This window comes from Etheostoma cragini, chromosome 13, assembly GCF_013103735.1.
Source record: "Etheostoma cragini isolate CJK2018 chromosome 13, CSU_Ecrag_1.0, whole genome shotgun sequence".
Classification (NCBI taxonomy): Eukaryota; Metazoa; Chordata; class Actinopteri; order Perciformes; family Percidae; genus Etheostoma; species Etheostoma cragini.
In genome coordinates this window covers 17626206-17638181 of record NC_048419.1, presented here as the reverse complement: position 1 = coordinate 17638181, position 11976 = coordinate 17626206, and the positions used below count along the sequence as shown (strand labels likewise).

The 11976-nt window shown below is 43.1% G+C and overlaps 1 protein-coding gene across 1 annotated transcript; it reads right to left on the bottom strand.

The window, feature by feature from the left end:
• Nucleotides 1-4007: 4007 nt before the first annotated feature.
• Nucleotides 4008-11224, bottom strand: spry4 (sprouty homolog 4 (Drosophila)). The gene is made up of 2 exons (XM_034890179.1): nucleotides 10961-11224; nucleotides 4008-8426 (listed from the first exon to the last, which is right to left on the bottom strand). The coding sequence occupies exon 2, from the start codon at nucleotides 8373-8375 to the stop codon at nucleotides 7227-7229; it is 1149 nt and encodes a 382-aa protein (XP_034746070.1). The 5' UTR covers nucleotides 8376-8426; nucleotides 10961-11224; the 3' UTR covers nucleotides 4008-7226.
• Nucleotides 11225-11976: the final 752 nt, after the last annotated feature.

Genomic DNA, 11976 nt, shown 5'->3' with positions numbered 1-11976 from the left:
GGTTCAGTTTTGGCCCCTCCGGCGCCTCGGGGGACCGTTATGCTCTGCTGTTGTTCAGAAAGAGAGAGAACGAGAGGGAAAGGAGAGAGAGGGGAGAGAGGGTGTAGGTTTGTGTGTTCTTGTAAGTTTACTATGTATAGATTTGAAAGAGTGTGTTTGTTTGTGTGTGTGTGTGTGTGTGTGTGTGTGTGTGTGTGTGTGTGTGTGTTTTCCCTTTTGAGAGAAGGATCTGAAAGGAATGCAACTGTTCCTTTACACATGTCCACCCCCCCTCAGGCATCCACAGGGCCTGAAAACAGACACGCATCCATGACACACACACACACACACACACACACACACACACAGAAAGAGAGAGAGGTTGTGGCATGGAAGGAAGTATCAAACTACACCGGCAGAATACTTATCGAGACGGAGAGGCAAAGCTGCCCGGGAAGATTCCTGAGTTTCACTGATAATCTCTTTGCAATAACAAATAATAAAATCACAATACATAATAGAATAATATGTAGAATATCACCTTTGTATGCTTCAAATGTTCAATGTTTCTCCTAATAAGCAAGACTGCACTCTGAAAGCAGAAGTCCACTGACACATACTGTCCCTTTTGTTGACACTGTTTAAAGCTGAAATAGAACCCTCTTTCTGGGTACAAGGGGTGTGTAATGGTGGTATGATGGGAGAAGACTGTAACAGAAAGTAGTGAAGACGTTGGTGCGGTGCAGGCCTCGGTGTGCTGCAGTCTGGCAGTGCCTGGTGATAAGAGGCTGCGGCCTGGATGGCCTCTCTGAGGGGAAGTGATGCAAGACAGTAGCTCTTTGTTTCGTGGCATTACTTGGTCCCATGCCAGTGGCCTCACTGAATGAAATGGACCGGTTGGCTTGCTTGCTGGCTGGGTGACTGGCTTCATGGTAGACAGGCTGACTGCCTGGCTGACTTGCTGGTAGGCAGGCAACTGCAACACTAAAAATCGTGGCTAATCTCTCTTTTCTCTTCTTCTTTCTGTCTTTCTTTCTCTTTTGCCTCCTTGGGCTCAAAGGAACACATAAGCTGTGGATTGGAATATTATTCTGTTCCAAAAGAAATGTGCCAGCACCACAGCCTTTGATTTTGAAATAATGGAAGTGAAAACTATTAGGATGTTTCACAATAGCTGCCAAAGCTGACATTTTTCATGAAAAACTTCAAGATGTTTTATTTTAATACCTAAAGTTGTAGCTCAAGCACACTGAGGCTCTTATTGACCATTTAAGGTCAGATGCACATTAAATCAGACAAGATTAGCTTCTGAGAATCCCAAACAACCGCTCCTTTGCTTCTTGTTCTCCTCCAACTGTCCCAGCAGCCCTTGATACTCTCCTTTCTCCCCATCACTTCCCAAGTGTTGAAATGTGTGTTTTTCTTGCAGTTCAAACCGTCCTGTCACACTTTACTTTCATTTCCTTTTACTTTAATTCCACAGAGGATAGAGAGGACAGAAAAATAAGTGTGTGTGTGTGTGTATATGTGTGTTTGTGTGTGTGTGTATTGCACCATTATTACATTTGAGTCCCACTGAAATAGTTGTGTTGCGATAACGCAAGACAAAAGGATCATCGAGTTACAAGACTACAAATTCTTGGCCCTAAAATGGCCCAAACACACAAATGTGTGGCATTGGGAACTTTAATCAGCACCAGACATTGATTTGTAATTTTATCTGGTGTTTTGTTTCATAATGGAAAACAACTCGCTCTGTACCTTCAGGTCGTGCAAGACTGGAAGCTCTGATTTGTCTCTCATTCAAGTTACAGCAGCAACAAGCTCAGCTTATCGGACACAGTGACCATCTGAAAATCCTAACATTATTAGCTTCATAGTGTATAAGGTACACGTGAAATATAACATTTGGGAAAAACAATCTCTTCATAAACCTGTAGAGAGAAATCAAGTTTCCATCCACATTCAACGCAAATTTTAACCAAATTTCCAATAAATTGGCAAAACAAAATCCAAATGAATGCATACTTCCATACAATACGTTACGTATGCAAATATTAAGAGTTTGCCGCATCGAGATATATAGCTGGTGGCATTAATTCTCCAGTTGGATGCCATTAAGTCACTGCCGAAGAAGACACTGCAATGAGGTGACGTAAAAAAAACAGCACCAGTCAAATTTCAAATAAATGAAAACAAGAGACACGATGGAAATAAGATACAACATGGCATATGACTTTTATGGCATAAAAACATTTTTGCAATATTTGAACTTTTTTCCAAATTTTCTGCAGGTTTTTTTCCGCCTTTTTTAAAAATTGAAAATCACTTAAAAACAGGTGCATGAAATCACACTTAGAGACTTGGGTGCCCTGACTCAGCAGCAGGGTGATGATGGCGAGTGAGGAGGAGTTTATGTCTGCGTATTAATGTGTGTGCATATGGGAGAATAATGGTCATATGCACATAAGTTCCTGCGAAGGCTGCAGGAATGTACACTCTAATATTGGGCAGGCATGGCAAGTGCCACCTGTTTAGAAATGAAACTCCTGACATTTAGACCATGTCTCTCACACACACACACACCCACACACACACACACACACACACACACACACAGGAAGTTTCGGCACAGGCAGGTGAGGAAGAAACCATTTATTATCGGCTAGTATTATGGAAGGCTGGATTTACTAAGGAACCAGTCCTGGGTCAGAAACACTATTTTTTATATTTTTCTCTGTGCTGCGGTTTGGCATGCTGCGCTACCAAAAAGGTTGGGTTTACCACAGGAGACAATGCAATGAACACCAGCCAGAAAACAGTTAAACTAATATTTGAATGCTTTTAAAAACTCATTCTGCCCGTTTACTGGGTTTAAAAAAAAAAATGCTTAGCATTTTCTGTGTGTGTGTGTGTGTGTGGGGGGAGCTACAAGCGAGTATGTCAGATTGCTTCTCCCTGTTGGTGATCTGCTTCATTGGAGACTTCTTGTACAATGCCAAGAATAAGGTTGTACCCGTAGACACGTCAGCTTTCATGGCAAAGTATTTCTATTGTGCTGGTAATTTCTCACACATGTAAACATTCTCAAATATGTGTGTGTGTGTGTGTGTGTTTGTGTGCATGTGTGTGTGTGTGTGTGTGTGTGTGTGGTCCCAGGTGGGACAGATCGGCAGGTTAGTCTCTGATCTCACCTGTTGGAGCAGACACTGCAGCGCCTGCAGGGCTTCTGCAGCGGAAACATGTTATTTATGTGATGCTGGAAGGCCTGCTCTACTCTCTTTATGTCTCTTTTCTGTTTCCTGCCTTGCTGTCTCTTCTCTACCTTTCTCACACACTATGTGTCGACCATTTGTTCCACTCTCCTCTCCCAGGTGCACTTGGGTAAACACCCAGGAAACAAGCGTGTAAAAGACAAGGAGCGGAGGAATAATGCCTCAGGGTAACAGCAGGGTTGGGTGGGGTGGGGTGGGGGGGGGGGGCGGGGGGGTGCCTCTTAAGGAGGTGCTTTGGAGTGAAAGGAATGTTACACATCCAGATTATAACAGACCACCCCTATAAACTAGGAGGAAGTCAGTTTACCCTGTGATACAACACACACAAATAGAGCAGCCATCGAGCATTAACCTCTGATTTGAAGTGACCATCTGTGTCATGTTACATCATCTAGAGGAAGTCGCTGAATTTATTCCTGTTACTTATGGAATGTTTTCATTCAGTTTAAGGTCAAGCTGCTTTATTTGGCCTTCAGTGACCTACCAGTGTTTTATAGAGTGATCTATTCAGACACAGGAAGCGGGGGACCTCAGGAAGTTGAAGTGTTGATGTAAAACAACTAAAGCCGTAAATGTTCTCTTACAGAATGATTAATTATAAGTAATCATCATGTAATCACTAAGGTTTGATGTGGTAACAGAGATGTTAAAAGCCGTTAAAAGAGGGATTTTCTGTGGAAGAGGGTGTGTGTGTGTGTGTGTGTGTGTGTGTGTGTGTGAAAACTACTCAAAAGTAACGACACAACAGCCCGGTATATTTAACAATATATATTTCCATTGTCAATGTACATTCCATTTCAACATAAGCTTTCTTCACAAACAAAAAGTTGGCATCTAAATAAATACTATATAAAATAGAACTTCAAAATAAATATATCTATAAAGGGAACCTTTTATATGAGAGATTTTTTTTCTTTTTGTTATATCTAAACAAAACAAAAGCACAGATCTCGTACTTAATCCTCACCATTGACATTGCAAAGGCATAAAGGAATGGAGTAGCATCACCCAGCTGTCTGAGACTTTTCCTCTTGTTTGGGTTGAAAAATAATCAGTGCCCGCAATTGAGCAATACAGGGGTATGGGTGTGTAAAAGTCACAGCATTGTTGCAAAGGATAAAAAAAGTATTAATCATTGAGTTGTCGTTGTTGGATGATTATTCCACACCTTAAACAGGCTAGCGATCACATGTAAAAGTATAGAAGTAAAAAGCATCGCTCTTGCAGTGACAGAGCTGAGGAATGAGAGAAAAGAAAGGCAGTGACAGTTGAAAAAAGAGGTCCACTGGTTAAGTAATTTGCACAGAACTACAATTTAAGAGGACCAACAAAGATGGGGGGACGGACACACGGACTGAAAGACACACTCGTCTTTCTGTCCCGTCTCTGTGGTATGACAAGTTTATGCACAGCAGCTGTGTTTGTCAATCAAGGCCAGGGTGTTTGTTGGAATATTTCTCAGTGAAGAAGAGAGGAAGGGGGGAAAAAAGCAAAAAAAAAGAGAAAAAGAGGGGCGAAAGCTGAGAAACTGAGCAGTAACAGCAGGAAATGGGTTGATCCGTATAGGGGTAGATTGTGTTCCCTGTGTGGATTCAATGAGTCCACAGTCTTTAGGACTCGGAGATGAACCAGGGAATTAGCTTAGCCTCTCGAATGCTAATGAGCCATGGATAGCATAAACAGCAGGAGTTTTTTTCTTCTTCTTTTTTATTGCTGGGCACACTTTTTTTAAGTCAAGTGCTAGTGATAGAAAGACCTGTCATTTTTGTTACCCCTTTGCAGACCTTCCTCCCACCACCCTCCCTTTCTTTTTTCCTCCACACAACCTTGAAAGCATCTTAATCTTATCCTCAAAATATATATTTAATATAATCTCTATATATTTTGTACTGAATTGTAGTTATAACGTACCATGCAATCTTTCAAGGACATTTAAAAGTCTCTTCTAAAGGACACAAATGTTGTGAAACTATTTACAGCAAATAACATTTCACCTGCATAGCTCTATTACTAAATATATTCTCAAAACATTTGTGATTTTTGCCACCCATCTACATGTATTAGGCCTTTGCCCAGTCACACAATCATTCTCAGTTTTGGCACCTTACTCTCAGACTTGGAATTGCTAGGTTTTGAAAATATTGCCTCATACATTCAAGACTAAGGACAGCTTTTTTTTTTCTTTCCTATTTTCCTGTGTGATTATCAGCTTTGTGCAACAAGACAAATACAGGTAAAGTTAAGCACCCTAATGGAAGTTAAGGGTCCAAAATGAAAGAGGTGTGTGTCATGGCTAACAAAGACAGTATGCCAAACAGAAAAGGCCATCTGTATTAAAGGGCAGCATGCCTTTACTAACCAACTGCCGTCAACCTCATTTGGCAAGAGTGCATAACAACAGTGATCACTGAGTCAGTGAAAACAAGCTACTGTATGCTAGCTTCCTTTGGCAAAGTCCTAAGAACATCATGCTAGCCACAAAAATATACTTTAAGAATAAAAGACAGACTATCTGATTAATGCAGCTATGCAGCATAATGATTAGAATTGAATGAAGACACTGTGTAAAGGAGGTGTGGACTAAATGTTGTGCGCGCAAACTCAATGTGACATAGCTGAATGGGTTAATACTGTGCTTTAGTACATCCTTTAAGGGGTTTGCGTCTTCCTAAAAGTTTGTGCAAGTGGCAGGTTTGAATTTGACAAAGGCTGACTGGATACTGACTAAACACAACAACAACTTTGCTATGTCTTCCCTCCCTCGTTTTGCTCTCTATCACTTGCATCTCCTCTTCTCTGGAAACATTATTTTCTGGCCAGTTTGTCTCCCACTTAGCTTACTTTATTTAAATTATTCACTATTGCCTTTTTGCCCCTAAATGTTTCTTTGCCTTCTTGTGCAAAGAGGAAGTAGACCAGGCTCTTCAGCAGTTTAGAAATCAACATGCTGTAAGCCAAGTTCTAGAGAGGATTACTGAAATAGTCCCTGAGAAGGTTGGGTGTACTTTTTTTTTTTTTACACATTTCTCTACGACACATCGACTTCTAGCACAGTGGGTAACCATTAGACTAGAGCATGCAAGTCATGACATGCATTACCTCTGAGGTGATTGGTGAACAGCATTCAAAATCTTTTAGAATATCCGGGCTTCATCCCCCCAAAATAGGAAACACACTGTAAAGTGTTTACTCTCTGTCACTTGCTGTACAACTGCTTATGCACAATACAGACTTTTATAAGGCTATGGGAAATTACTATTATTTTCTAAAAAAAAAACGTTTGTTTTTACAGCTCCTCCATGGAGATTAGAGATATAATGTTAGCATTACCAAGCTAGCATCTTTAAGCTAAGAGAAAAATATTGGTGACACTTAAAGATGGTGATCATCATAATAGTGGAGCGAGTGAGTAAGTGGTGGTTTTACTCTTGCAGTGGCCTATCATAAAACCCCAGTACATGTAATCACTTGTTCTTGAGGGACACTGGGCTGTGCTTTTGGGGGATGGGATGTACAGATATTTATCTTCATCAAATAACTTTTACAATATCCGAGGATCAGCAAACCAGCTTCTGGTTGGTTACCCTTACAAAATTATCTGAGAAATACAGAGCAGCAGAGAGGTACACTGACTTTGTGCCTTCAGCCATCTTTTTAACACAATCACCAGTCCATCAATCTAGTCTCTTCTTCTTCTTCTTCTTCTTCAGTCACTCTTCACATCTCAGTGGACCTGGTAGCTGGTATACTAGCCAACTCTCTCAGATCAGGCCCCCTTTGAGTATCCATCCTATCAAACATAAGTCAAGAAGCCATTTAAGTACCTTTTGTTTTACATAAGTCACCTTCCAGCAGATTAATGGGGTAGTTTAAGGGGTTGGTGTTGGACTGTCCTATCCATAGAGAGCAAGCAAGTACTGTGTTGTCCTGTCCATTTTCAGTGAGGCCACTGCTAGCCGGTTTGAGCCACTATCATGACCCCTGCTGCTGCTTCTCTAATGTCCCAACTTTTGCTTCCATGCCACCGTTTTTACACATAGGGGCACTCACACCACCCTGCGAGTTCTTGCAGCGGCAGCCGGGCCTGCTAACATTGTCGTAACACTTCTGTCCCAGTTTGGCCAGGCCTGTAGCTGGCAGATAGCAGACCAAGCAAGGCAGGACAACTGAAAGGGCAGCCATGAAGGACCAGCGTGCACAACAGTTAGCCTGGGAGCACGAGCAGGGTTTGTCGGCGCAGGAGCCCTCATCGTCTTCATCCTCGGTGCAGTGGTAGAAGATCCCTTTGACCAGGCACATGCAGGTGGTTGTATCCACCAGGCTCTGAGCAGAGCACAGGCACTCCTGGTTGCAGACCCAGCAAGAGGGTAGGGTTCGGGGGAGCGTACACTCCGTGCATCGACACTTCCCGCAGTGCTCGCAGAGAATGAGATGCTTCTTCTCGGCCGGGGAGGAAGGGATCAGCGCCAACCCCTGCTGGCCTCCAGTGGTGCACACGCCTCCTGCAGGCATCTTTGCAGACTTGAGGTCCGGCGATTTAGAGGAGGAGGAGCAAGAGGAAGCAGAGGAAGAGGAGGTGAGGACTTTTGATTCAGCGGAAGTGAAGCACCCTGGAGTTTGGGTAGTGATTGTGTTGACGGGGCCCTGGTGTGGGTGCAGGTTTGGGTGGTGGTCCACTGTTGGGTTGGGCGCAGCGTGGTCCAGCAGCCTCTGATCCGACGAGGTGCTGCTGCTGCTGCTGATAGAGCTGGGCCTCCCACTAAAGGAAATCCAAGGGTGAGTAGTGTTATCCTGGTGAGGGTGGGGCTCGCACCTGCCCTGCTGGTGGTGCTGGTGTTGGTGATTGTGATGATGGTTGTGGTTTGCCCCCAGGAAGGCCTCCTGATTCTGACCAAGCCAGGTGATTCTTCGATTCACAGACTTCTGGCTCGGAGGCTGCTGGGATATGATGGCTGGGCTGTCTATGTAGTCGTTCTCCACATGCGAGGACTTTATCTGGTCGATGGGGTAGATGGTTAGAGGGTGCTGCAGTCGGCCGTAGGGCACTCGACTGTCCAGCAGGGGCTGAGATATGATGGAGGAGGACACTCCGGGGATGTGGTGGGGAACCCTGGACTCCATGTGTAGGCTGGGGCCTTGCACGTCTTCACTCTAAAGCAGCATTTAGCAAAACTGCAAAGACAGAAACAAAAGAGATAGTTATGATAGGCTGTTATGACAATTCTTGCTCTTTTACCCTTTTCATTCTGCTCTTTTTCCAAACACCATTTCTTAAAGCACAAAGAAAGCAAAGTATATTATGAATAAAAAAGTTGACGTGGGAAAATAAACTTGTAATAATTTTACTTTATCACAAAACTGTCCAAAGACTAACAGCCAGGTTAGCCATAATGAACAGATTGTGAATATGTGCCCTCCATTTGTCTTTAACCTAACCAGGAGAGGTTGAGGTCAAAACATTTTGACTTGGTATGACAAAAAAAACATTGTTTGCATGTGTTCAAGCTTGTATTTATCCACACCTTATTTTGGAAGGTCAGGATGTTAAGTTTCATTTTTACTGCTTTTTCATTGCTTCTGTTGATGACTACTTTCCCCACATGGTTGAGACTTTCCTGCGTGACACTAATAAATCATACAATGACTAAATCGGTTCACAAGATTTCAAATCAACACCCCCGAAGAGCATGTAAAACTGACATTTACAGTATTACAAGTAGTTTACTTCACCAATAGCAGCTATTCAATCTTCCCAACCAGAATGTTTCAATCTCTCAACAGAAATCTTTTTCAAGGCCGGATCTCTGCAATAATCTGAATGTAGAGTTTCCAACCGATCTTGATCTAGACTGAATACCAGGGTTACAAACCTCCTCTATTCTAACTTTGACATTAGAACAATAGAAGTTGGGCTCTCATCGCCTCCCCTCTGAAGAGCAGGGAACACCAGAGAGCAGGGCTTGCATGCAAAAGACTTAAAGATGCAAAACAAGGCAGAGCAAAGAGAGGAGGAGAGATTGCCAGGGAAGGAACTTTACCAAAGCCAAAATGAAAACGAGGTTGAGGAAATTAGGTGTTTGTATCGAATCACCCATTAAAAGTACAGTAATATCATTTTACCTCTAATTGCTGTACTGTAATTGTGTCACCCTCAGTAAATGTAGGCCAATAAAGCTACACGCAAATTTTGAATCAAAAAAAAAATGGACCAATCTGGCAATTTGTGAATGGATCCGATTTGGTGAACTGCAGGTTTTTTCTGAATGAAAGCTGCTGGCTGCATTCGGTGTTGCAAGCATGAATCAATACGCTCCAGTCATGGTGAACCTGAATGAAATCGGTTTCATCATTCATTTCGTCGATGAACGCTCGACCTACTTTACAGAAACAAAAAGATTGATTGAAGACAAACGACGCCCCACAACCGAGACATCCAGTGACCAACATCTACGATGTTGGCTCATAGCAAAATCACACAAAACCCAGCTCGAGTCCATAAGATGCATTTTGGGTTTGATGATTCTTTCGAGGCAACCTGCAATTTCCAAGGACCTCAAACGGTCGTGTTGTGCTTTAATACTAATGATTGATGATCTTTTTATGTATAAAAAGGTAAAAGAAATCTGTCAGTCGACCCAGCGCTACTGGACCGTAGGTTTATGGTGTTCTCCTTTTCCTCTGATTTGCTAAAAGCCTGGTTGAGAAACCTGTTGCGACATCGCGGGCACCGACACAAGCGCTTGTGATCGTCAAATCTAGACCATTATGAGCTCCAAGTCGGAACAGTGCGTGTTCCAGTGCGTGTGTGTGGGTGCGCGCGCGCGTACGTCCTCCCTGTGAATGGACTGAGTCATAAACCGGAGGCGGCCGCTCGGTATACTCAAATAGCATGTTTATATAGGCATTGTTACCACGTATGCAACACCTTACTCTTACTATCTGTAAATTGACAAAAATATGACATTGATAAAGAAATTGGTACATTGTGTGCCGACAAACAAAAAGGTGGAGGGGTAGTTTTAATCGACGATGGTTAAATGCGTAGTCAGATGCGTGGAGCTGGAAGTAATTGCTTTTGCCAACCAAAAGAAGCTTTATCCACATTTTCATGTTTAATGGGACGTGAACGGATAACATAAAAAAAAAGATTATGGGAAAAACACCTGACACAACAGACATGGTGCGCCAACCAGGCGGTCGCTGCAGCGAGAACGAGACACGCAACCGAACCACCCGAAATAGGCACTGCTCAGACACCACAGCTGCAACATGAAAAGGCTTCAGAGTGGATGGAGATTTGGACAGAGGTGGAAATATGGATATATTTCGCTGCCGTTTTATCGTGACAGTGGTTTTAAAAGAAGCCACAAATAGCGACGCTTTATATGTTGAAATACGAAATATCGCTGTCAAATGAAGCGGTGTCTCTAACAAGTACCATTTAAAACGCGACAGTCTTTCCCCTCTCACTACTCCACTCAACCTTGCTTTTGGTACGAAATCGGTGGCTAAATATTGACTCAAAGTGCAAATCCAGCTCGGCGAAACGGCTGGTTGCAAAATAGAGTTTGCAAGAGCGTTTTCATGCCTGTGATCCGGTAGATTGAGAGGAAGAGTCAAGCGAGGGTATTTAATGGACTGAATGTACGTGCAGCCACAAGTTACACACATTTAACGATGAGGAAACACCAGAAGTTATCACTTACTGTGGTTTTAGGACACAATTCTCATCTCTTCGTTGCGCACGACGTTTGCGCGCAGGCTATAGTCCAGTCCAAGCGAGTGAGTAGCTCCACAGAGGTTGAGGAAAGATAAGTCCAAATGCTGGGAAATAATGTGAACAAGGTAATGCGAAAGCAGAGCGGGTCTCCTGCACGATTATCCACTTGCTGGTGCGTAAAGGCGATTGCCGTTGTGGACGCAGGGCTTTGGATATGATGTTGCAACCACCGAGGGGGAGGGAAGTGAGTTTTTATGAATGGGAGGGTAGAGGAAATGAAAGGGACGGCCCTGCGCAGAAGCCTCGACTTTTTTTTCTCTTTTTTGTGAATGGGAGGGCAGAGCGACTCGGGAGGGCCGAAATGCGGAGGTTACATTTTTATGAATGGGGAGGACTCCGAATAGCATTGCGCAGGCGCGATGCCGAGATTTTTATGAATGGGAAGAAATAGCGAATGTGTGTGAGAGAGAGTGAAGCGGGGTGAGGGAACGGGGAGGTGGGTTGTTTTTGGTCACAAGGGCAATGTCAGGCCTGATTTACATAAAGACTCGGCTCATCGGCTGTGATGCCACTCTCGCTTTATTTTAGACTGTTAATTTATTTATTTATGCAGCTCGCGCTTCCTGAAACATGTTAAAGGAGACGTGCTTTTGGTGGTTTTTGTAATAGATGTGAGGAAGAGGGAGATGCGAGGGGCTGAATCTGAAACAAATTTTTTTTTTTCATTGCTGGTAAATCCTATCTCTAATGATTTGGATAAATGGGTGCCAAAGTGTCTAATGAAATACACGAAGATGCAGTCATGGCATACATTTCAGGACAAAAAACATCTCCGCAAAGTCATAAATCTATGGGACTATGATTCGAATGGGTTTGATGAATAACGTAGTATAATATTAAGGCTATTTTCAGTTTTAATCAGGACGCCAGAGATCCTTTAAGATCACATGCCTCAGCTCGATAAGGCTAAATAATGTCTGCTCCCCTTGTTTCCGTGTTCTA